This window comes from Molothrus ater, chromosome 5 (assembly GCF_012460135.2).
Source record: "Molothrus ater isolate BHLD 08-10-18 breed brown headed cowbird chromosome 5, BPBGC_Mater_1.1, whole genome shotgun sequence".
Taxonomy (NCBI): Eukaryota; Metazoa; Chordata; class Aves; order Passeriformes; family Icteridae; genus Molothrus; species Molothrus ater.
This window is the reverse complement of record NC_050482.2, coordinates 66725285-66750214: the sequence shown is the minus strand read 5'-3', so window position 1 is coordinate 66750214 and position 24930 is coordinate 66725285. Positions and strand designations below refer to the sequence as shown.

At 42.9% G+C, this 24930-nt stretch overlaps 2 protein-coding genes across 2 annotated transcripts in view; both read right to left on the bottom strand.

Annotated features, from left to right (window-relative positions):
- The window catches only part of B4GALNT3 (beta-1,4-N-acetyl-galactosaminyltransferase 3), a 65636-nt gene extending 62552 nt beyond the window's left edge, over positions 1–3084 (bottom strand). The window contains exon 1 of the mRNA XM_054514924.1: positions 2607–3084. Within this exon, the coding sequence (XP_054370899.1) occupies positions 2607–3084 (478 nt within the window). The remainder of the gene's footprint in view (positions 1–2606) is intronic.
- A 6876-nt stretch (positions 3085–9960) lies between these two features.
- CCDC77 (coiled-coil domain containing 77) lies at positions 9961–24746 on the bottom strand. The gene is made up of 11 exons (XM_036400603.2): positions 24549–24746; positions 22982–23198; positions 21685–21827; positions 19030–19126; positions 17636–17693; positions 16924–17018; positions 15857–16005; positions 15284–15524; positions 14311–14436; positions 14073–14225; positions 9961–12308 (listed from the first exon to the last, which is right to left on the bottom strand). The coding sequence occupies exons 1-11, from the start codon at positions 24620–24622 to the stop codon at positions 12159–12161; spliced, it is 1503 nt and encodes a 500-aa protein (XP_036256496.1). The 5' UTR covers positions 24623–24746; the 3' UTR covers positions 9961–12158.
- Positions 24747–24930: the final 184 nt, after the last annotated feature.

The following is a 24930-nucleotide window of genomic DNA, read 5'->3' as shown; positions in this document are numbered from 1 at the left end:
AAATTCCTCATTCACTTTTATCCAAACTATTTTATCTGCTTGACTTTGCTGCACAGCAGAGCTGCTCACACCTCAAGAGAGGACAGTCAGGACCCCAATTTTTCAGCATCACTTACTCAAACACCCATCCCTGGGTGCTGATCTGCTCTCTCCAGCACACACTGACCTGGGGGGTAAGATGAGAGGAGCATAAAGCTCAGGAAGATCCACCATGCCTGAAGACTTGCTCTAAGACACAGACTTGAGAGCAGGGATGCTGTGGGGGCATCACAGGGGCTTGTGCTCCATCACATGCAGGCCTGAGAGGAGGAGCAATATTTTCTCTGAGTCTTTACAGCTTTGCAAGAGGGAGACTCACTTCTCTGGAAAGAGAAAAACAAACTTGGCTTTCCATACACAGGCTGTACTATTATGCCTTTCAGTGAGGCAAGAAGAAACTCCATTACAGGCACAGGAGATGGAAACAGTGATCTCCTGTAGATCTTTCAAGCCCAACAGCTTTTCACCTTTCTGGCCGCAATGGAGAAGCCTTTTGTCCAGAAAAACTGCCCAATAAAGAGCTTTTGAATTTTATCATTAATAACTGTTGCATCAGCTAAGTTGGGGTGGCAGCTCTTGGTTCGTCCCAGGAGTGATTTACAATAGGGCTCCCACCTGGGACATGCAACAGAAAACAATGCAGAAAACAAGGCAAAAAACTATTCATTGCTTGCAGAGTCACTCCCCCCCTCAGCTTCCTAGGACCCAGGAAAAAGTCACCACATGGAGTCACAAGCACAGCCATCCCTCTCCCCAAAGAAAAAAATATTACTTAGTTTTAACAGCCAAAAGAAAACAAATACTATTTGTCTTCTGCTCAGATTTCTGATTTCACTTAAAACAAAACAGGCTTTTAGAGGCAGTAGGGCAAGAGGAAGGGTGGGGAAGGTCACAGATTAACCTTCCTCCTGTTAGCAGGTTCCAGGATTCTGGCTGCAAGGCCAGGAAAACATGACACCAAGTGCCCAGTGTGACCACAGCCCCCTGTGATGCTAAGCCATGAGGAACTGCCTGCCAGAGGATTTTACCCTCCCACCCTTTCCAGCAGCATTTAAATACCTCCTGTTTGCAATGAGCAGCAGCGTCTCTGGTGGATTTGAGAGAATCTGGAATTTTATATAATTGAACTTTAATATAATGCAATTATTTTGTTCATGTTCTGTTTTGCTTGGTAGTAACTACAGTCATCTCACTGTTTCCAGTTTCAGTCTTAAAACAGAATGACTTTTGTAACAAAGATGTAAAAATAACCCTGCCTTAGAGCAAAGAGGAATAACCCAATTCACTAACAAAGTTGTTTTCTCCTGAACATCTCTGCTTCACCCTCCTTCTCCCTCTGCATTGCTGGCAGTGAAAGGACCATCAGCTGTGCAACTCCAAACACCCGACTCAGCCCCTCTCTCCCCATAACCATTATTTTAAATACTTCTCAGTTGTTTTCTCCCTTGCTCCTGCACGAGCCCTCTGCCCACCTGTACAAATCGTCTCTAAGCATTTTTGGTGGGGTTTTGCCAAAGTGATGTACAGTAAAAGGCATGGTGAGACTACATGAAAGATGTAATGCAAAGCAGACTCATAGGGCAATTCATCTTCTCATTCTGCCAAGCATAAAAAGAAGATTATTACTAGAGGACTTATCCTAGCCAAAGAAATCGGACCTGTTACACTGCTGGAACAATAAATATGTCTTTTTAGCCTTAATATCATGCATAATACAGAACAAATATACAAGCTGAAGTCCTTTGATGGACTTTGTGGGAGTAGACCTTCATGGTGCCCCTTGCACAGCCACTGTCCAAAGCTTTAAGATTGAAACCAAGCCTGATTCGTGGGAGCATAAATTTGGAGGTTTGTAACGCATAATAAAAGGACCAATATAGTGGAAAGTATCAACAGTTAAACACTAACATGTAGTTAAACATCCTTTCAAATTAGATTAGTACCGAGTACTGACATGGTTTAATAAACAGCACCAACATCACAAGCAATTTTACCCAACCATGAGCCATTCGAAACTTTTCTGTAACTCAAAAAGAGAACCTCAAAAACGAACGACAAGACACTGACAGAATTTTCCTCTACTTCAGAGAGCAAAGCGCAGCTCGTTGCACTTTGCCTGAGCCCCGCTGTACTCCCCAAAGTTTGCACGCAACGAGCCCGTTAGCGGGCGGGCAGGGCGCCTCTCGCGGGTGCGCATCCCCTCCTTCTCCTCGCATCAAAGTCGCGTTCAAAGCATCCTTGCTGCCTTACACCAAAGCAGCAAGAAGGACAGACATCTCAAAGCCGCGGCTCCGCGCTCTACAGTTCCAGCACGGTCAGCTTTGGGTAGGTCTCCCGGCAGAGAGGGGGCGAGAGCCAAAAGGCAGGCCAAAAGCAGGGAAGGGAAGCCACAGCGCCCGGCCGCTCCCGGGGCCAAAGCCGCGCTCCGACCCCCGCGGCTGCGCTCACTCGGCCGGGGAAGGGGGCACCGCACGGGTTCCCGAGGACCGCGGGTGCTCGGGCTGCGAAGGACGGGACCCCCCCGCTCCCTCCCGTCCCCTCCGGCCCCGCTGCCGGGGATCACTCACTGCGCTCCGGGGCAGTCCCGCCGCCGGCCGCCGCCACCAGCTCCAGGTAGGCGGCCCAGAGCCCGAGGGCGAGCGCGCCCAGGGCCAGCAGCAGCCGCAGCTGCCTCCGGCGCCGCAGCCGCGCCAGCAGCCGGCCCCGCATGGCGCCGCTCAGGGCGCCGGGCCCCCGCCGCCCCGGGCCATGCTCCGGCTCCGGCCCCGCCGCTCCGGCCGCACGACCCCGGCGCTGCCGCCGTGCGCGGCGCGGGGCGGGCCCAGGTGCGCGCAGCGCCCGCCCCCGCGGGCAGCCCCGGCCCCGCGCTGCCGCCGCCCCCCGCACCTGCCTCCGCCCCAGGGAGCGCTGCCGGAGGGCTCCGCTCCCGCCCTGGCCGCACACAGCCGCCTCAGTGGCGGTGGAAGCTCCGAACCCTCCTCGCAGCCGCTCTCCGTGCCCCAGGAGTGTTGGTGGTGTTGGAGTTGGTGCCGGTGGAGTTACCATCCCGATCCTCACCGGCGAGATGGTAACTCCTCTACAGGGAGGGAAGTAGAATGAGAGGGGACGATTCAAATTCGCGCTGGTACTACACACAGCTGAATCCATTTAACGTGTCGTTCACCTGGTGCAACAGGTGTATGTAATTGGACGTGCATCGCTCGGTGAGGAGGAAGAGGGCTGGTGAAGCCTCCAAACCTGCTTTCTCAAGCAGCCGACCAGATGCGATGTTACATCGTCAGCCCCCTCAGCGAGAGGCTGTCAGAGGTTTACACAAAAACCAGGACCTTCCCTGGGTGAACTGGCTGCTTCATTCTATGTCTCAAGCAACTTCTGAAGTGACTTCTCAGAGTCCTTGCCATGCTGTTGGTTTCATTCACATCACCAAGCTGTCTTGGAGGCTGCAAACTGCATTCCCCCTCGGTGAAGGAAAATGGGAGATAACATCTGGCATGCACATCATGTATCCAGCTGGGGAGCTAGTCCAGAGCTACCCCTTTCCGAAAACGGAATGTTGTGATGTGGGTATTGGGTCATTGGTAGCAACTGTTTTCCTTCACAGCTCCACTCTTGCACCAATGCAGTTCCTGTGCTGTGTGGGACCATGAACAGAAACTCTCAGGCTGAAGTTGGTTTTTTAGTTTTTTAAATTAATGAAATTATGATACTCCTTTTTTTCTTTTTTTTCTTGAGATCCCTATTTAGAAGTAGCCTTCTTAAGTGTGATGCTGTGCAAAAGGATGCTTGCTGTTCTTTAGCTTTAAAAATGTGCCAAAAGCCTTTTAAATGACATTGAGGGACACAGAACAGTGGTGTGAGTCCCAGCAAGCACAGGCTGACACTGGCAGACTGCTGGCACTGGTTGGGGAGCTGGAGCAGCATCCATAGTCCCGGGCATCAAACACTGAACAGAACATTCCCAGCATCCAGGCAGCACCAAGGAACATTGCTATCACCTGTCACAGAACTGGGATGGACCAAGGGACGAGAGGTCTCCTTTTTATGAATATCTCACAAAGGTTTCAGAGCCATCTCCCTTCAGCTCTGTGCTGGAGATGTTTCTCTTGCTCAGGGAAAGCACACCCAGAGGGTTTGTACCCCATGGCAAAGCTGAAAAGACTTTTTTCTCAAGCTGGAAACAAACCCATGGTGGGGGAGCCTGGTGAGTGGCTCTGTCCTTGGGCTCCCCCAGCCTCCCTGGGACAAGGTCCATGGTGCAGCTTTGAAGGATGCAACGCTTGTGTTCCTCCTTTCTACCCCATCTGAGGCCACAGATGCACATCCATCATCCAAGCCTGAATAATGGGGGATAATTCCTCCAGTGTAAACAGAAAGAGCTGCCAATAGCCAGACAACACCAGTACACACACAACTAAAAATGGGAAACTCTGTGCAGTTTAACAAGGCAGGATTCTCATGGGGCCATGACACTGTTAGAGTTTTTTGGTGGTGTGTTAGTTTGAGGTTTATCCAGCGTGAGAGAAATAGACCAAATTTTTATATGTGTTCCAAAAAAGGCAGAAAATACTAAGAAAAGTGTGTAATAAATACAGATCTAAATTTAACTTTGTTTAAAGAATGAGAATTTAATGATGTATTCTTAGCAGAAAGTTGTCTGCATTTCTTAAATGAACAACCTTATGCTTGAAAAATAACAACTGCACTTTGTTGCATATTAAAATAAGTAATCACATTTTTCTCTAGTGAGCATTGTACTAAAATGGAGGGAAGGGAAAAGTGAAAGTAAAGGCTAACAGTAGTATTTTCAGCTTCTAAAGAAACAAACTTCTTCATGATGGAACTGTACTATGATACAGAAAAGCTCTTGTCTCTGGGGAAAAAGCTTAAGGAAATTACTCTGGCATCTGTTACAATACAGTTACAGTAGAACAGTATTAAGGGACAAAATTAATCTGTGTAATGAAAAGTGAAGTCATAAAATTCAATAGCTCTGCACTGTACTTGAAAATAACTTATTTTGGGCCACTTATTCATTGCAGAAAGAACAGATATTCAGGAATAAGATTCTTGCAGTGATAGGTTCAAAACCACCTCACATAACTGTTTTTATCTCAACTCTACTAGGAGTCTTATAGTCTCAGGTTCTCAGGCATCCCAAGTCACAGGAGTGCATGCCCAGCCCTCCACCTCTCTCATCCTCAGTGTGTGCCATGTGCTGGGCTCAGCCCTTCAGGGAGAGGAAAGCAGGTGAGCTGGAGGTGGTGAGACAGGAATAGGGCCCAGGGTGGGTGGAGGTGACTCCAACAGGAGCTGACATTGCCTGATGGACCGTCCTTGGATATTGGACATTGCTGCTGGCTTCAGGACACCTCTCTCCCAGCCTACCCTGAATACCCACTTCAAAGAAACTGGCTCTTGGCCAGGAGTATTTTTTGGCTTTGTTTGAGCTGCTGTTTGTTTTCTGTTTTGGCTATGCTCCCTCATGATAAAAGCAGCCTTTGATACAAGTGCAGCACTTAATGCACATCTCCTGTTCCTCCTGGCTCCCCCCTTTCTAGATAAATCTCTGAGCATCTCTGCTTCTTGTTATGTTTTTGCTTCTAGTTATCTAACAACTGTTTCTCTGTTCTGTAAATCACTTTTAGCTCCATGCCAGCATTGTTTCTCTGTAGGCTCCCCAAAGGTGCAATTATCTGCCACTTGCTCCTTCCCTTCTTTCTTCTTGTGCAACTTTCAATGCTAATTACAAGTTCCACACCACAGATACCCAACTGTCCCTAGACTTCACCACCCTGGTGGCTCCATACTCCTCTTCTTGATCTCAGCTATGCTCTAAAGCACAATGACTTCATCTTGACATTCTCCATAGAAATGGTTCAAAGGCAGAAGTGTTTCTAAGAGGAATAAGCAGTTTCTGAAGACACAGCTCCCCATTATTTCTCTTTTTAGTACCTCAGGATTTGATTGGGCTCTAAAAGGTATTACTAGTGGAGCAAGCTCAGAAAAATCCCTGTCAATGCTGCAGTTGAACACCACTGTAAGGGAAGCAGTGCAGCCCCACAATTAATAACCTATCAGCAAGAAGGACCTCCTTGCTCAGCTAAGTGGTGCTGATACAGAGGGTTGTGCAGCCATGGTCATATTTTACTGGTGCAGTAAGGAAGAAAAATTATAAAATAAAGGCCTCATAAAATCAGGTCTGCTCTATCAGTGGCTAGCCTTGTCAAGCCAGCAGTTTGCAAATTCCCATGTGAAAGCAATGCTGGTGTGAACAGTTCATTAATATAACAGCCTATCCCTGGGTGAAAAACAACTAGCACCTGCATAAATATTAAATCTACCCCATGGCAATCAGTGAAGAAAATATGTAAACAATTTAGGAGTAGAGAGATTTGATGGACAAGTAAAATACCTTTTACTAACCAATAAATTGGCAAGAAAGCTCCTAACCAATAGGAGTCCCACACAAGGTCAGTAAAAGTGTATAAAAACAAGTTACATGAATAAAGAATAGGCTTTTTCCACCATAAAGAAAATGGAGTCTCATGTGTTTTATTCTGATATTTTACCAATACAATTTCACTGCCAGCATTTGTATGGTGTGGCCTGGGTTGGGGTTTGTGATTTCCTCTTGCTGCACACACAGCCATGACTTTGACTGACAGGATCAGGATCCCATTGCTCTCCTACCACTTGGCTGTCTGGGTGCAAAGCCTCATTCATGCTTATGTCATTTCACTGCATAACTCCTGCCTTAGCTCTCAAGTCCCCACTGTCCAGATAAAGTTACATAGAAATGGTTGCCCTTCCTTTTCAGCTGGCCAGAGGTCACATTTTCACATGAGCTTCTTGCAGTGCTCTAGGAACACCTCCTGATTGCAAGACCCGCCCCAGGAGTTGACCTAAATTGCCTTTTTGCACATCAGAACCATCTCTTGATATCTAGAGCACACACTTGCACTTCCTGAAAAAGGTTTTTCTGTACTTTAAGGTGAGAACTTTCAAGAGCCTTTGCAGGCTTTAGCTATTTATCATAATGAAAGATGAACATATGTATTTGAGAATTTGGGAAATCCATGTTTTCAGTCTAGTCTTACATAATTTCTTCTTTCCCCTGTATTAAACATAGTAATACTTGGTTTATATTTTAAAGTGGGTGTGCTCATCATGCTCGCTTTTCAAGAAGTTCTAAAGATGCATCACAGTCACGTTATCAGAGACATTACAGACCACAGAGATGAGCAGCATTCCCTGTAGACGTCTGTCCACCCAAGCTAAGACTGAAGAGGAAAAACTACTGTACTGGATGGTTTAAAAGTGACACCATACTGAGAGAAATATTTACAGTAAAAGAAAAGCAATTTGATCTCTGAATCAATACAGGAGGCATTTGGCACATCCCAGACATGCCTCACCAAGGTAAATCCTGAGCTTTTTATTAAAATCGGGTCCATTTTGAGAGTGAATTGCTTCATGCCTGTACAGTTAATAGTCTTGCTTTAACATTGAAGCATTTCTGTGTTAAAAGCCCTTCTGGGTTTTCTGAATAAACCCAAATAATCTGTATTTACACATCTGTCCCCAGTCCAACAGCATCACAATCCTTAAAATATGCAATTTAGTCAGTGTAAGTGAACAGGCAACCCTGCTAAGGGCTCTGTTTTTCAAGCTGCATTTCTAGAGCTTGCTTGAAGGGCAGTCACTCTACCCCACATTCAAAGATGCCTTTTCTCCAACAGTTCACTTGGTGCCAAATGGGAGATACCAGAAGTCCACTATACTCCTCTCAAATACTTCAGTCATAGCAGAACTGTTTCCTGCCAGTGGGTTAAACACCAGTTACCTCTGATGGCCTGTTTTGGACAGTAGGTCCTTAACATTTGATGCAATCTAAGAATCCAAACTCTGCTCTTTTTGTCTAGAGCCCTACAAAGACAGCAAATAAAAGGAATCACTGCAGCTCCCACCACTCACACTTTCTACACTGTGTCCAAGAATGTTTTCATACATAATCCCAGTCTGCAGGCTAAAAAAGGTGTATACTTCTACAGCTAGACTTGCACGTTTAAGAAAAACTCTTCAGGGAGTAGAGTTACAATTTAGAGTGACTGGAAAAGAGAAGAGCAAAATATTGCAGAAAAATTAGAAAGAAAACTGTCCATAACATACTCATGACCTACGATACCATTTTGAATGAGGACAAATAGGACACCTTTATTAAGATTTTGATTTAGCAGGCAGAAACACATTCTAAAACATTTAATTTAATGTCTTTGTGAGCTTTAATTAAAGTCTGAACAACATCCCTTTGCATGACTATGAACAGATCTACCAGAACAAAGTACACAGGCATGCTGCTCCCAGCTAGACTCAAAAAATACTATCTGATTATCAAAGAATTCCTGGCCTCCACAGAAACATTTCAATTCCAGAATACCAGGCTGCCCAGAGAGTCCATCTACAGTGGGAAAATGAGTTTCTGAAATGGTCATCCTACTTACATAAGCAATTGAACTGTAGCCACTGCCTACAGGCATATACTACATTACTGTTTAGACTTATTTTAACACCTATGAGAACTGTTGGCCTGCCTGAGTACAGTCACAACACCAATTCACTTGGGAATTACTGCAGATTGTGATATAGGAAATTCACAAGAGATTATTTTTATTTAGGTTTTGTTTTACCTTGTATAACCTTGCTGTGCAGAGTTAGCTGACACAGCATGTCTCTATAATTAAAGCAACTGCATGAAAACTAAAAACCTCCAACAAATACTGCATATAAATACATCACAGGTTTGAAGCCAGAAGGAGCCACTAAATTATTTCCTGTTAGCTCATGTCATTATATTTCATTAATTTCTAATGGGTCAAACCCAGTAACTTAACAAAACAACTTAATAGAGGTGAAATAATTTTTTGATTTGAAGATAGAGATGGAGAATTTGTTACCTCCACACCTAGTTTGTTATAGTAAGGGGAAAAAGCACTATCTCCCTAGTAAAAATGTATGTCTTTTTTTAATTTACTTCAGGTTCAGGCTACTTCTTGTTACTCAGCATTGCCCTACTAGGCTAGAGAGGACTTTGGTAGGGGTTTTTTTTGTCTTCAAGTGACACATATTAATCCATTTTCTTAATGCAAGACAAAATGAGCTCTTGCACAACCTTTTCTCTTCCTCTGAATCATCTGTGGTTCTGTGCCTTAAATAATAATATTTCAACATTCCTTCTGAAAAGTAGGCACTCCTTCCTTACTTAATTGAAGCTACACATCAATAAGGTTTCCCCTGCTCCTCATTTTTCTCCTAGTTATGCAAGAGATATTTTAGTATCTTGGCTCACAGTAAGAACATTTGTCCAGTTCTAACCTTGAATCCTGTAGTATAGTCTCTCTAATCTTAGAAGCAGACATTTTGCAAATCTTTCAGATTCTGTCCTCCTACACTCATAACCTGGAATTAGCTGTATTGAAATGATACAAGTCACCATTACTAACTTCAATTATCAAAAAAGCTAATCTATCTTTGGAGTAAATGCTATTTTTTTATTTCTACCCAAAAACTGTAGGAAAAAAAGAGTAACAAAGGTAGTGGAACTTCTCCCAGGAAACCCCTTTGAAAATTCCAATAATGCTTTGTTGACATTTTAAAGGGTAGCTGTCAGTGGTAGGAAGCACTTGGCTCTCTAAAGCCATTCTTGGCATGAAGGTCCCCATTTGTTTTGGCAACATTTCACATGACCACGTGATGTCACACAGAGTGTGTACAATACTTTGCACTTCCTGCACTTGGAAAAATATTCAAGCTTCCAAATAAAATGGATTTACAGAGTAACAATACTGTAATTGCCCTCCCACCCCCTCACATAGGAAGTGCTCATAGCCTAGTGACATATTAAGAATCATGTTCAAACTGCACTTGGATTTTGATACGTTAGCAGATATATTAGGAATGTTGTCATTTTATTCTGTTCAGTCTTTCTGAAGTCTAAAGAATATTGGTGAGCAAGACAGGAAATTAAACATTTACATCCTTCTTCCCCCAATACTTCCTCTCCCAGTCTTACAAACCTGAATGTCAGAGCCTGAAGTCTTTACCCAGACACACGTCATGGCTTTCCAGTGAGGAGAATGGCATTTCACAGGCAATTCTTCAGCTTGGAAGAGTTGAAAATAAACAGGATTCTATAGGTTCAAGAGAGCTTTTTGCTAGGGTCCCATCAGCCAAATTTAAGTAGATGGATCCTTATCACTGTTGAATGAGTGGATAAGGCTTCATTATGTAGCAATTGGCAGAAGCAGCCTTTTAGGCCCTGTGATAGGATTGATATCTTCAAACCAGTAGGATGTCATTTCACATACAAACTCACTTTAATTAGCTTGATTTCTCTATGAAAATATCAGCCAGCTAGGAGAGAGTGAGACTAAAGGATGGATAGCATTAAATACCCTTCCTTAACTGTGCCCATCATATTGGCACCCAAGTTGTTCATGAACCAGTTTCTGCACAGTTCAGCATTTTCAGCTCAACTGATCAGTGCCTCATCCTTTAAAACAGCCCCTTGCAAGCTGCAGTGTTATTGAGCACCCAGAGACTGTCAGGACACTGAAGTCTGATCAATTGCCCTCAAGAACACATACAGAATAAAAGCCACAGTACAGGACCATAAGGGACAGCAAACTTGTCACAAAAGGGTTAAGACAACTGATGTGGGTATGGGTGTCTTAGGGGCATTTCCCCTCCTGCATTGCTTTAGCTGATGCTATAAAAACAATTCTTCCTTCTCCAAACCTTCACACCCATCTTCTCCATATCTACCCATGAAACACTAAATGAGGATCTGCATGGCAACTTCCACCTGAAAGAAATTGTCTGCTTTCACACACTCAGCTCTACTCAAAGAGGAAGCAAGTGCTGGTAGCTTATATGGTGTATACTTCAGAAACAAGGTAAAAAAAAGGTAAAGAAGGAAACAGAGGCATTGAAATCCCTTCTCCACTCCAGATCTGCTCTCAGGCTGCAAGGTGGACAAAATTTATGGATGCTGCAGTAAAAGCATGAATACCTGCAGTCATAAACTGGGCTGGAGCCATGGTGTAACCCTTGTCATGATTTCATCTGTTTTCTAGGATTGTGATGTCTGGTATGAAGACAATCACCACACACAGCTACAGTTACAGGTCTCAACCAGCAACTGTGCACCTGCTCTTCCACCCCAGTTTGTTACAGTTCAGTAGCAACAACTGCTGTAGCAAAAGCTGGTCATGATTTCTCTGCACATAACCATGACCTTGTTTAGAGCTGCAAAGACAGATAATATGGTGGTTAAGGAAGATACTAGGTCCCCTTTATTATGGGCTCCCTTTGCATGTTAAAGAAAACTGTGAAGAAGGGGAAGAGGAGATGAATTTCAGTTGTGTAGTACCTCCCTCCCCACCAAGCATTCAGAACTTGTGTAAATGTTGCTCATCCTTGCAGAAGAGTTCTATAATGGGTTATCTTTTCCCACCATATTAAATCAGCTAGGTTTGTTCCAATTAGGTTAAAACCAAGCAAACAGGAGCCACTTAAAAATAGTTATCCTGTCCAGGAGTCAAATGCAAGACATTTTAGTACAGACTTTCTATATGAGAATTTACAGTTACATCCTGAGGTGTTAAGCACCAAAACAGGAATCATGGAAATATTTTCAAAGCAGGAACTATTTTAAAAGCTGCTTCTCACATAGGAAAATGTCAGTCAAAATCCAGATCTTCACATAGATCCTTCTAGGATTATTAATTTCATTATAAACATCTATGTCATTTAGAATATGCTCCAAATAAAGGTAGAGGACAGTATACACTGATCCCTAGCACAGATATGAAGATACAGTCACACACACACACTCCTGATGTAACAGTCGTGTACTTTTAAAGTCAGTTTTATCAGGTGCCATCTCTCAGCTCAAACAGCAATATAATCTGGTACATTAGGAATGGCTCAAGAGCAGATTTCCTCAAATTTCTGTTGATGGATGCCAGGAAACAAACAAGCAGGAGCTGTTCTTTCATATGACTATTCAAGTCTAGCAATGTCCTATTCCTACAATTAGGATGCCAGCTAATAATTCAGCTTCAGCAGTGCCGTAGTTCATCCTCTAAGATGTAGATTTTTGTTTTTAAGTCTTTTAGTTCTCCTTGAATTTTACGTGTTAATTTGTTTCCTTGGCGGATCTCATGTAGAATTGCAAGATCCTGGTCATCTGGTGCCAAATTCAAAGCCACCTAAAAACAAAAAGAAAAACAAATTAACAAAAACAAAGCTGTACAGAACACAGTTTATGGAGCATTATGGTAAGTATATGAGGGAGAGAACTCTAAAGGAGACCCATTGTAGCCAGCAAAGAGGATGTTTACATTAATAGCACAAGGATAATGCACATCACCAAAAGCAAGGTGCTCCAGAACCAAAAATAAAGAACAAAGCTTTCATAACATTATGTTTTTGTATTATAGTACTAGCAAGGAAGAAATCTTAATAGAATATAACCATGTTGACTCATAGCCTGTTGACTCCTTTCTAGCTCCTGTATTATTTAGAGACACACGAAAAGGGGCAAGTTAAAGTATTTATCAAGGAACTCGTATCTAGTTCTAAGTACCTCAGGAGATGACATTTTATCTTTTGCTATTTCAACCAGAGGTTCTAACTGCTGTGGCTAACCTGCTGTCCTCTGAAGTGCACAAGATTCAAGAGCAGCTCAAGTCCAAAGCCTTGACTCAGGCAGTGCCTGTACTGGGCTGAGTAAAGGGTGCTGGATAATCAGAATTCCTGATGGCAAGCTGGCCAGGGCTGACATTTCCTGTCACCCTGCAACTGGCTAGAGCATGCCAGCCCAGCCACTTTCAAGGGCACAGCATTGGAAGCTGCTCTAAAAATCCTCTACTCTCTTGACCCACCTATGGTTTCTTATTGTGTCATCATGTAGTTTTCAGTCAAAAATGTTAATATGCAAATCAGGAAATTTAGTCATCTTTAGTCATTTTGACCTCAAGCAATGAGAGGGATTGAATGATCACTCTGGAGACTTCTTGCAAGTGCTTTGTTCCCCTGCCCTCTTGTGGTTAACAGTGTTAAGAAATTGAGAATACAATGAAGAGCACACCCAGATATAAAACATACAAGTCTCCAGTAAAGGCATCATACACACTTTTTCCCCTTGTACTGCTGTTAGTCCTTAAAGAATAAAGTTGAAAAATTCACAGGCCATTAAAAAAAACCCAAACCCCAAAAAACCCAAACAAATTTAAGACTTTAATCAAAATAAATGCATTAGTCTGCATAAACTGAACTGTGCATCAAAAGTACAGGAAAAGAATGAATCAGTAGCACCGCCAGACTCCTGCAGGAGAGGCTGAGATGATCCTCTCAAGCACATTATAGATAAATGGTTCATTCTTAACTCCAAGCAACATCAAGGCTGTGCCTTTCCCTCTAAGCTGTTCTGATGTTCATCTACACACCTGGAAGCTACTACAGAGAACACAACTTCCAGCCACTGCTTCTGCAGTGATTTTTGCAAAGTCACAAATGACATACTAAAGTAATAAACAGAGTATTCAAAATACTTAAGACAATGATCAACCTCTCACTGGAACAGAACCAAACACTATGGCTCTTACAAAGAAAATAAACACTCATTTTCTTTGCAGGATAAACTCCTGAATCAAACCACTGCCTTGCAATTTTGAGATAGCTAAGTAAGCTACAGGTATCACATAAGAACTTTTGAGAGTGGAAACAAACACAGCTAATGTATAGTAAAGACAGTTCTTGGTAAGCTTGATGCCTAATTGATAAAAAAAGACAAATCTTTTTTACTTTGTAAAATACAGAGGACGCAAGTTTCGTCAGATACTGATATTTAAAGGCACACCTAGAAAATGAATTATTTCCTTAACCCTAGAGGAATACTACATTAAATACTGAGAATACATCTCTATAGGATAAGCCCACAACAGCCTGCCTCAGAAAGGCTTAGCTGTTACCTTATAAATCTTCTTCTCTACATCTTTCAGTTTCTGCTGAAGCTGTTTGATGTCATTCTTGAAGCCCTCTACTTCCAGATTCCGACGTTTTTCCAAGGCTTCACATCGCTGAGTCATCAGTTTCAGGCGCTTCCCCATCTTCTCTGAGCGTTCCTGCAGAGAGGAAAACTCAATAGGCCATGCAAAAGAAATGCTGGAAGCTCATCACCCAGCCAGCAGATGATTCCAGACTAATTACCTGAAAGAGTTCTTTGCCAGCATCTCTCTCCTCACGGATCCTAGCCACCTCCCCTTCCAGGGAGACACACTGCTCTCTGTACATGTGTGACAGGTGCTTTTCCTGCACTAGCTTGTCTTGCAGTAACTATGACATAGGAAGAACAAAAAAAATAATTCAAGACTGTGACTTGCCCTGCCCTGGACAAGCAAGTGTGGTGTCACTGCCAATATGACAGGAAAATAAAAGTTAACTGGAACTAGAGCTCGCAAGTATGTGAGGCCAATATTCTAACTTCAATCCCATTACCAAAACCTTTGAATAAGTTACCAGTTTTGTCTGACTGCTCATCATTAAAAATAACATTCAACTAATGCTGTAACTCCCCTTTCACAGCTGCTTGCCCAGTACTGCATTTCAGAGGCATCTGCATTCAGGGCTCAATGGAAACAATTCCCTATTGCCTGTTTACTTTGCAATTCCTTATTCTGATCTCCCAGCTTCTCACTGGAAGTGTAGTGGAAGAGGAAGAAAAATTCAGATTGCTAGAGAAGAGCTGGAAGACATGAGTTGAGAGGACTCATTCTCCCCTGAGAGCATCAAGAAAGGTCCAGACACTGCATTCTAAGACCATTAGCTCAGAGCACTTACAGGAAAGAGAGCCACATGCAGTCAGCAGGTTGAAAACTGTTGGCCCCAATTAATCACACAGCTTACAGAATTTGGGATTTTTTCTGAGCATGAAAGAAACTGACAGTGACATGCTACCATAAATCCTAACTGTACATTTTATCTGAAATTTGAAGGTGATGCTGATTTTGAAGCAGGAGGGGTTTTTCATTTAGATTACTGCTAACAACAATGTAACTTAAGGCAATCCAGTACAACTTGGAAAGTGCTGCTAGTGACTGTGTATTGTGCCAAAGGCAAGGTGCTTGCAATTTTCTAGTCAAAAACTGTTAAAGAGTGCTCTACCAAAGACCAAAAAAATGACCTTTATTTCTTTGCTGTGGGATTTTGAAGCTCCATCACTTCCTTGAAGCATCTTCTTCAGCTCTGTCTGCTTCTTTTGTCCTGACTCTGTGCTGAAAGCAAGTTGATCCAGATCTTTGCTAAGTTTCCTCAACAGACTGTCCTTCTCTGCCATCCATGCTTTCTCATTGGCTCTGGCATCAAACTTGAGCTGGAGAAAGTCCCGGGTACTCTCATATAAGAGATTTTGGGTCTTATGAAGCCTGAAAAAAGGGATCCCAGTGGAGTTAACTTCTTTCCTAGTGCCTACCTTAATTTCATCAGTCATCACTGCAAGTTGGAAGAAGCACAGGAGAAGACACACAGTCTAAATGTGAGTTGAACTCTTCTCATCTAATGAAAGAAGTGCTCCTCTTCCAATGTGAGAGAGCATTTTTAATAAGCAGATTATTCCACTCATCTTCCACACACACTACCAGATGGCTGCAGAATTTGCTTTTCTGCCTGCTGCAGAAAGCAATGCACTGAAAGCCATAACATTTCCATTGCTCCCTCTCTTCTCATGACTACATCATGGTCATGCTCTCACACTCACTTTTCTGTTATAGCTTTGATCTTGTCCTGGTCCTTCTGGTGCCGGACCTCAGCTTCCTCCATCTGAATCCGCCTGTCCTCGAGCAGGGACTCCACCTGTTCCTTGGTCAATCGTGTCTGTTCTTCTATCTGAGCCTGCAGGGCCTTCACCTGCACAAGCAAACACAGACATTACAGAACAAGACCTCATGCCAGCTCTGCTCATGTTAAATTCCAAGATTTAGATCAAAAACTGTACCTGATAACACCTTTGGCAGTTCCAATTGCCCAATCTTTTTGTTTTGTTTTAATGCTAATTATTTCAAACAACTGAAGCATTTAAAAAAATCATGCTGTAGGCAAGAGAGGGATACTATGAGGAGCAACACTAGATTGTTAATATTTTTATATTAAGATTTAAATTGCACACATCTAACAAATCCTGTGGAATATGCAGAGACACTTCTGTACCTCTGCTTGAACAAATAATAATAATAAAAAAACCAACTACCATCAATATCTGCTGTACAAGTTCAGCCATTATTTGTTTGATTCATCTTTCCTCATACTTGGCATCAGCTTCTGGTGTCTTCCCCAGTTTATGATTCTGAACATTTTATCTTTCATTTTGTCATGCTACCTATGCCTTAACTCTTATGGAAGTCTAGAAAAGGGAATATTCCATTGTATCAATGCACTTTAGGAGGCTGCTGTGTCTCAAACACATTGCTTTTGTTAAGCTTCCACAAAACACCCAACCCTGCACATCTACAGTGGGTTTAATGTAAATTCACATCTGCTATCAAATTATGGGAGATAACATCAATTACACATTCTGTACTTAAGGACAACATATTTCAGTAGACATTAAGGGAACATCTGCTTACATAAAGCTTCCAGAATCAGTTCTTAAATTTACATTCACAGCAAAGAAACAGCTAAGTAAACTGACAAAGTGTGGATCCATAGTAAGATGCAGGGATTTATACAACTGGTACATCTACAGCTTATCTTAAGCAGACAGAATATTTTTTATCATAATTCTCTGCAAGCCAGCAATTATGTCCATCAGCTAGGAAACATTTTTACCTGTAGTAGAAGTGTGTCATCATCTTTTTGATCTCTCTGAGAACTTCTTAATTTCTCTACTTTTGCTGCTGCTTTTGAAGCACTCTTCTCTGTACCTATTGAAGATATTTAACTGAAGTGGGAAAGGGTTTTCCAATGTACTTGCAGTATCTTTCCAAGCATGACATATTTGTGTTGTGGTGGGCCTACAGGAACAGCAGAAAGACTTCCACTGCTACAGTCACAAGGACTTCTGAGGCTTAGCTGAAAGAAAAGAATTCTAGAACTTCTGGTGATCACACACCTTTATCCCCTCTATCATACTGCAGTATTTAGGCACCCTCCTAATTTTGTTGGCATGTATAGAAAGAAAACTTGACATGTTTTCTTAAAATAAGTGATGAACAGGCAGATGCCACAGCTGCACAAACATCAAGGCTTGAGTGAGTTTTGAGCTTGTTGGCCAATTTCAGTCAACCTGATTAAACAATTATGTCCCACAGCCTCCTCCTTAGCTGAGCACACCAGGGACATGAAAGCTAACGCTGTTTTAAAGGATGATAAAGGGAAGCCAGGAGTACTGCATGGATATGCAGAGTCACATTTAGGGAACTTAATGGAGATTTACCAAAGCATTCACATACATTCCTGTATGCCATTATTTTGGCTTACAAAAGACAGACACACAAAAAAAGCAAGAGCTGAGCTGCTGTTACTCAGCTTGGTGTGGTACCTGTGCTAGAAACATCATCTTGTTCTTGGGTCTCTGGTGGCCTTTGCAGCACAGTAACCTACAGAAACAAGACAAATGCACTGAGCATCTACTTCCCCAAAGGTGCAATGGTCAAGAGGTTTTAGCTTTTTAACTTTAAAAAGTTAAAAGTAAATATAAAACTGTAAAAAGTGAAAACAAGATATCCAAAACAACAGCATTACCTTACTTCTACCACAAGACAAGGAAGACATTAAATTTCACAAGTGTAATGCCCATGTTGAAGAGTTTCCTTTATCTATGGATAAGTTTTGCCATTACTGCCTCTATATTTTTCATCAGAAAAAGTGGAAAGGAATTCTGCCTCTGATGACTTCATTAGGGTGAAAATCAGCACCCTCAGCAGGAAAAAGACGATTTTGGAGACAGAGAGAAGAGGAAGATGAAGATGATGTTATTTCCTTCTTTTATACTCCTTGTCTCAGCAAGACAGAGAAACATGAAGCTTCATTTATCAGCACATCCATTTAAGATACTGAACAAACCTGAGATAGAAGCTAAGTGATAAAAAAACTGAAACTCAAGTGTTGAACTGAAACCCACCTAAAAAAAGGAGGCCATGAAAGAGCAGCTTATAACCCCAATGCTTATCTCTAGGTTGATATTACATAATAGGCTTAATTTTAGAGCTACCCTAAACCACAAATTTTAAAGCTTTGGCAAGATTTTTGAAGAGCTTGAGCAGTACAGAGCAACCATGAACAATGCAGCATATTTCAGCCTTTTTCTGCACCTTATTTCAAAATAAATCCTATATTCCCATCATAGTCTTTGTACATCCAAATCACTCATGACTTTTCTGATTAGGTTCAACTACATTGCACATCATATGTGCTGCCATTTAAACAATTCAACATCACTTCTGAAATATGCAACACAATGTTGTCTAGAGGGGATGGTTCTTCAGCAACCTTCAGCCCATGAAACCACTGCAGCAACCTTGACACATTCTTTACTGAAGCTCTGAGACAGGCATTCTGAGATAGCTGAGCTTCAAACACTGTGCCTGGCCATTTCCTGCACTTTTTTTTTCCTTTTTGTGGTGTTCTTGCCATCTTCTTGACAACCATTTGCCAGATGACTTCAGACTCCCATCTGACACTTCAGAGGCCAAGCTGGAGATATGTTTTGAAGGCAGAAGGATGCTGATGCTAAGAGGATCTACTTTCAGGGTGCTTGTTCTTACTTAGCTTTATACTACAGCATTTAGACTAAAACCTGATGTTGCTACAGACCCCATTTGCTTTGGGCTCATTTAGCAACTTTTGACTTGATCTGGTCTGTGGTCAGACTCTGGGATACAAATACTCATGTTAAAATTCAAAGAGGAGACCTACAGAAAAAATGGAACTTGCCTTATGTGGAGGCTCCTTATGAAAATATGTAATTTCTCCTTCATCTGCTCCCAGTATAGCCAGGAGTTGTTGGATTTTTTTCCTGTCCTCCAATTCCCTGGAATACAAAGGAAGTGAAAATAGGAAAATAGACAATAGAAAATATACAAATAGAAGCAGATTTTTTAAAAAATACATCATGACATTGTGACACACTCTCCTTTTCCCTTTACCTGTAGATGCCTGCAAGTTTTCCAACCTGTTGCAGTTTCTGAGACTACTGCTTTAAAAACAAGATCCCAAAGACATTCCTGATGTTGCCAATACAAGACCACCACCAATTTTGCTGATTGCAGAGCATTTCTCTTTTCAAGTATAACAACACTATGTAGGCTGCTACAATAGCACATGGTGAAAAGAATTTGCATTAAGAGTTATGAACTACCTAAAATTCTCTCCGATTGTACATGTCCATCATTTTTAAACCAAACTCCATTAAGGGCTGTATCAGACTTTTTATCACACTCCTGACAAGTGTCAAAGCACACCAACACAGATTTTGACTTAAGTTCTTAAACCTTCAATGGAAAAATTCATGCTGGAGCACAGAAGCAGAGTGAGGAGGAAGAAGTAGCAGAGGCAATATGCAATGAATTGACCATAACCCCCATTCCCTCCCTCTCTGTGCTCCTCAGGAGGAGGTAGAAAATTCATGAGTCAAGTTGAGCTGGGAGAAGAGAAGTGTGAGGGAAAGGTATTTTAAGATCTGGATTTATTTCGCATTATCCTACTCTGATTTCATAGAATGGTTTGGGGGACCTTAGAGATCATCTAGTTTCAAGCCCCCTTGCCACAGGCGGGGAACCTTCCACTAAACCAGGTTTCTCAAGAGACCCATCCAACCTGGCCTTGAACACTCCCAGGGATGGGGCATCCACAGCTTCTCTTGGCAGCCTGTTCCAGTGGCTCACCATCCTGAGAGTGAAGAATTTCCTGACAACAACTAATCTAATCCTGCCCCCCTTCAGCTAAAGCCATTCCCCTCATCCTGTCACTAAATGCTCCTGTAGCAGCCCCTCTCCAGCTCTCTTGTAGGCCCTCTATGTGCTAGAAGGCTGCTCTAAGGGCTCCAGGAGCCTTCTCTTCTTGAGACTCAACAGCCTCTACTCTCTCAGCCTGTCTTTGTAAGACAGAGACTCCAGCCCTCTGGTCATTTAATTGTTAATCATTTCCCCCCAGCCAGGTCTGTTTTGCCCACGATGGCAAATGGTGAATGATCTCTCTGTCCTTATCTTGACCCATGACTCTTTTCTTGTATTTTCTCTCCCCTGTCCAGCAGAGGAGATGAGTGACAAAAGATGCCTTGGTCTTGGTGGGCACCTGGCATCCAGCCAAGGTCAACTCACCACAGACAGCTTCAACCAAAGCTTCACATTCAAACTGGTAACACACAATTCAAATCTGAACCAATGTTCAATTTCTGCTCTTCCTTCTACTACCAGAATAGGAAGAATAATAAGTGGAAACATTTAGCAGCCCAACAGATTGCACTGCACCTTCACTGGTATGGTTTCATAGGAGGTGTGGAATAATTGCTGCACTGAGGACTCCAGGTCTGGCTGAGAATGAATTGCTGCTGGCAGTGCCTCAGTCCCCACACAGACCCACACCCCACTGTTGTGGGTCCCAGGATGAGGTGAGAGATGAGAATCTGACTCCAAGTTCTCAGAAGGTTGATTTCTTATTTTATGGTATTATATTAAAAGAAATTATATACTAAAACTGCACTAAAGAAAGGATATATCAGAAGGCTAGACAAGAACGAATAATAAAAACCTGTGACTGACCAGAGTCCAACACAGCTGGACTGGGATTGGTCATGAAGTAAAAACAATTCACATGGAACCAATCAAAGATGCACCTGTTGGTAAGCAACCTCCAGACCATGTGGGAATCCATAAATCAGAGGGTTTTGGGAAAGCTGCAAAAGGCAGGTCTTAGAGACAGCAGAACTGTGATTAGAGCTAAGCAGTAGCTATGAGATTGGTTAGCAGAAAAATTATGTAAAATGTAGAAAAGTAAGGACAAATAGGACAGTGGTCTGTGTATTAACACTTGTTTAGAATAATTCTTTAAGCTACAGAAAAGTTTATCTAACAAGATATTAGGAAGTTTTAAGCTTAATAATAGAGCTTTGTGCATTGTGTTTTAAGGCTTACAAACAAGTATTGTATTTGAAATAAGCAGGCATTGTTTTAACTAAAGGTACATGTGCTTATAGTAGTTGGATAGAACTACTGTCAATGTGCTCTTGCTTTGTGTCAAAAAACCTATAAAGTAAGTTGTAACATTAAGTTTTTGGTCTGCTGCCTGAGATGTGAGCTGATGGCATCTTCCCATTGTCATAACCATGTAACGAGACTGATGCTGGAAAATAAAACAGCTCAAAGCATGTCCCCAGCGGCCCCATCCTGTTCATAACTTGTACACAGACCCCTGACCAGTGATAAATGGTGCTCCTCTGTGAGGAACTTTGTCAGACTAGAAGACTAAAAAATGCATTAAACCACATTCCAAGCAATCAGATAATTATTTTTTACATTTCTTTTCTGAGGCTTCTCAGGAGAAAAATCCTGGCTAAGGGATTTTCCAGCAAACACCATGGTGACAGCCCACCTGAGTTTGAGACGGTCGTTCTCCGAGTAGAGGCGAAGGACCTGCTCCTTCTCCTGGAACAGGTACACCTGCATGTCACTCAAAGCCTTCTGCAGCTCTGCCACCTCCTCCTCCAAGTGCCGCACTTCCCACTGCAACTGGTGCTGAGTGGAGACCATAAGGGACTCGAAATGGAACAGAGCACTGGACAACACTTACAAGCTTCAAATTGCTTGTGCTCTGAGTCTGGAACAGCCAGCTCAGGAATTATTTAGCCTCCTATAATATTTGACCAGATGAGGGCAGTATTGGAAAAATTGGAAAAAAATATTTGAACATGTTTCAGCTGGGAGTTCAGAGCCCTGCAAATCACTGTCACTACACAACAGTGAAATAAGGCCTCAGCTTGGGTCTCCAGGTTCTAGTGGTTGCATTTCCACACTGGTGGTCAGAGCAGGTATGGGGAGCCTGACATCACCTAGCAAGGCCTCTAACAGCATTTACTTTTGAAATAAATCACTGAAGAACAAACACTAAAACAGCTGTGTGGTTTAGCAGTGAGAAATCCAGCTAGTTATTATGTTTCATTTTTTCCACCTGGTATAGGAAGCTACCAACCACTCCTGTATGAAAAAAGCATTATTTTGCAACCTGCCCCTCTTTTCCCACATGACAATAAGATGTACAGTACATCCCCAAAGACTTCCAGGCTGCTTCAAGCATGGCCAGTGCTTGAGGAGGCACCTCTATCACCTCAGAAGTGACTGTTTTATTCCCAAAGAACCATCCACAATTACAAACATGATTGCTAGGCAGATAGACGCTATAGCCTGCGTCAGGACACTGCATATCTTGCAGGTATTCTTTAAGATTTCTTCCTCTTAAAAGGCAAATTCTTAAATTTCTACTTAACAGCTTATGGCCAAGCTTATGAATTCCACTGCAGTAAATAGGAATTATAGCCATAAGTAAAAGCTTATTCAATTTGGACAAGAGACCATTCCTTGAATACAAGAAGCAACAGAAAGAAGCTGGAAAATGTGGGAAATGAGCTTCTAAACTCAAGCCTTAATATTAAAAAAAAAAAAGCAAAACTCCCACTGTGAAGATATAAGCAAGCCATAATGACTTTTGAAAAATATCCTACAGGCATTTTTCTGTTTGATTTGACAGAAGACAGACAGCTAGATCTTAAAATCAACCACCAAAATCCACATTGCTGATAAAATCCCAAGACTTCTGTGCTGAATTTTCAATTGAATAAAAACATTAAGCTTGTGCATGTAGTCCATAATTGTTCCAAAACTCATTTCCCAACCTGCTCATCATAGGTTTGTTTGTATTTCTCCAGCCTTTTCACCAATTCCTCGTGCTCCTCATCAAAGTCAGCGATCTTCTTGCGGTAATAGTCCAGGAGCTCGTGGGAGGGGTTCAGATGGGCCAAGCGCTCCCCGATGGATGGAAGGGGAGGGAAATCCTCCTGACTCGGACACTGGGACTCAGCAGATCTGGAGGAGGCACGGGGGGTTGGCACCCTGCAGAGAAACAAGGCTCTGATGACATGTAAGCCTCAGAGAGGGAAATTAAAAACACTTCCTAAAGTAGCTAAAAAGATTTTAAGTTTTTGCAGAGAGTAGCTTGACTGTTCTCTGGGTATTAACAGGAGATCATGGCACTTAGGAGAAGCAAGAACTTTGATAAAGAGCAGCTTGCACGTGTATTGTACTGTGGAGGAGGGCCCAACCCATGGAAAAGATAAAAAAAGATGTTATGGAAGCAAAGCCTTGTACATTATTTGGGGAGGATGACTATGAAAAGAGGAGAAAAAGAATAGAAGGACAGCACTCAGGGGATAAAAAGTCCATTGCTGTTCAATTAGAAGCAGCAGCCACTGAAAAATAAACAGGCACACATAATCTGTGACAATCCCTACTGGACACCCAAACAGAAAAACACTTTCTAAAGACAGACCACTGAATGAAGATGATAATTCAGGCTAGCTAATGCACCAGCCATTATAATTTAAGGTGTAAGTCTAGGAACCTATGTGCTTTCCTTTCTGGTGTACTTGATGTTCTTATCCACATAGCTTGTCCACCTTCAACACTGAAATAGAAGCTGCCAAGTTCTTGAATCTTATGTTGAAGTGCTACACAGAAAGCAAATCAATGTTATATAAATCAAATCAAGGATATGTATGATTACATTGTTTTCCTCAAAACAATATTTAGTGCATTCAAACATTTAATCTGTTCAAACAAGCAGCAGATTTGCAAACAGAGCTGCAGAGTTAAAAAAAAACCTTAGAAAGTGCTCTTTTCATTATCTATATTGATACTACAAGCTTTTTTTTTTTAAACGATACTATGAATAACAGAAGCTAAGAAGCTTCTTGACTAAAGTGCCGCTTAGTCGCAATCTGGTCGTGGAGAATCAGGAATTTTGGTGAAAAAGTGATTTGGCAATGGTGACCTTTATGGGGCCACTCACCAAAGCTGCTTGGATCAGACCCCCAGTGCACATCCGTGAAAACTCTGAGCACTGGAGGAAAGCATTAAATTTGCCAAAGTATAAGTATTAAGTGCAGGAACTTGCTGAAGTACCAGAAACTCCTTCAACAATACACCTAGAGAAAGAGGTAACCCAGGCACAAGGCGAACATTTTAATGCCGAAAAGCAGCAGAAACTGAAAGATGGAAGAACAAGGAAGCACAGCAGGCAGAGGAGCAGACCCAAGAGGTGCCCTAGCGCAAACCAATCTACCAGAAAATAAAGAAAGGGCTCCAGGAGCCAGGCCGCTGGGGAGTAAGGAAAAGGCTCCAGGAGCCAGAGAAGGAAGGAAAGGGCTCCGGGTGTCCCGGCAGCAGCCGCCCCACACTCACTACCTTGGGCAGCGCGAGCTCCCCGCAGCGCGCTCCGCTGCACTCATCACGGCCCTGCGGAGAGCCGGGCTGTCCATGGGTGGGGGAGAGGGGCTTCGGGCACCCCGGTAGGCTGGTGAAAGGGGGGGTGCCCGGCGGGAGCCCCGCTGGAAAAGCCCCGGGATAGAGGTCCCCAGATAGGGGTCCGACCTCCGCCTCCTCAGAGCCCCAACGGCCGAGCAACGGCTGCACCGGCCCCGCCGCGACTTAAACGGCGCGACGCCCCGCCCCCGCGGCCTCCTCCAATCACAGACAGGCTTTCATGCGGGCCCGGCGGCCTGCGCCAATCAGCGCTCGCGACACGGGCGGCAGCGGTTCCGCGCCTGCGCGTCTGGGAGTTGTAGTT

Bases quoted from the DNA above. Each gene is read 5' to 3' on its own strand.
- CCDC77 (XM_036400603.2), bottom strand. From the start codon at position 24,622: ATGGACAGCCCGGCTCTCCGCAGGGCCGTGATGAGTGCAGCGGAGCGC. The intron at 17,694-19,029 runs GCAAGTTCCATT...TTGTTTCTGTAG, and splicing joins ATAAGGAGCCTCCACATAAG to GTTACTGTGCTGCAAAGGCC. The intron at 17,019-17,635 runs GTACCACACCAA...TATCTTCAATAG, and splicing joins AGATGATGTTTCTAGCACAG to GTACAGAGAAGAGTGCTTCA.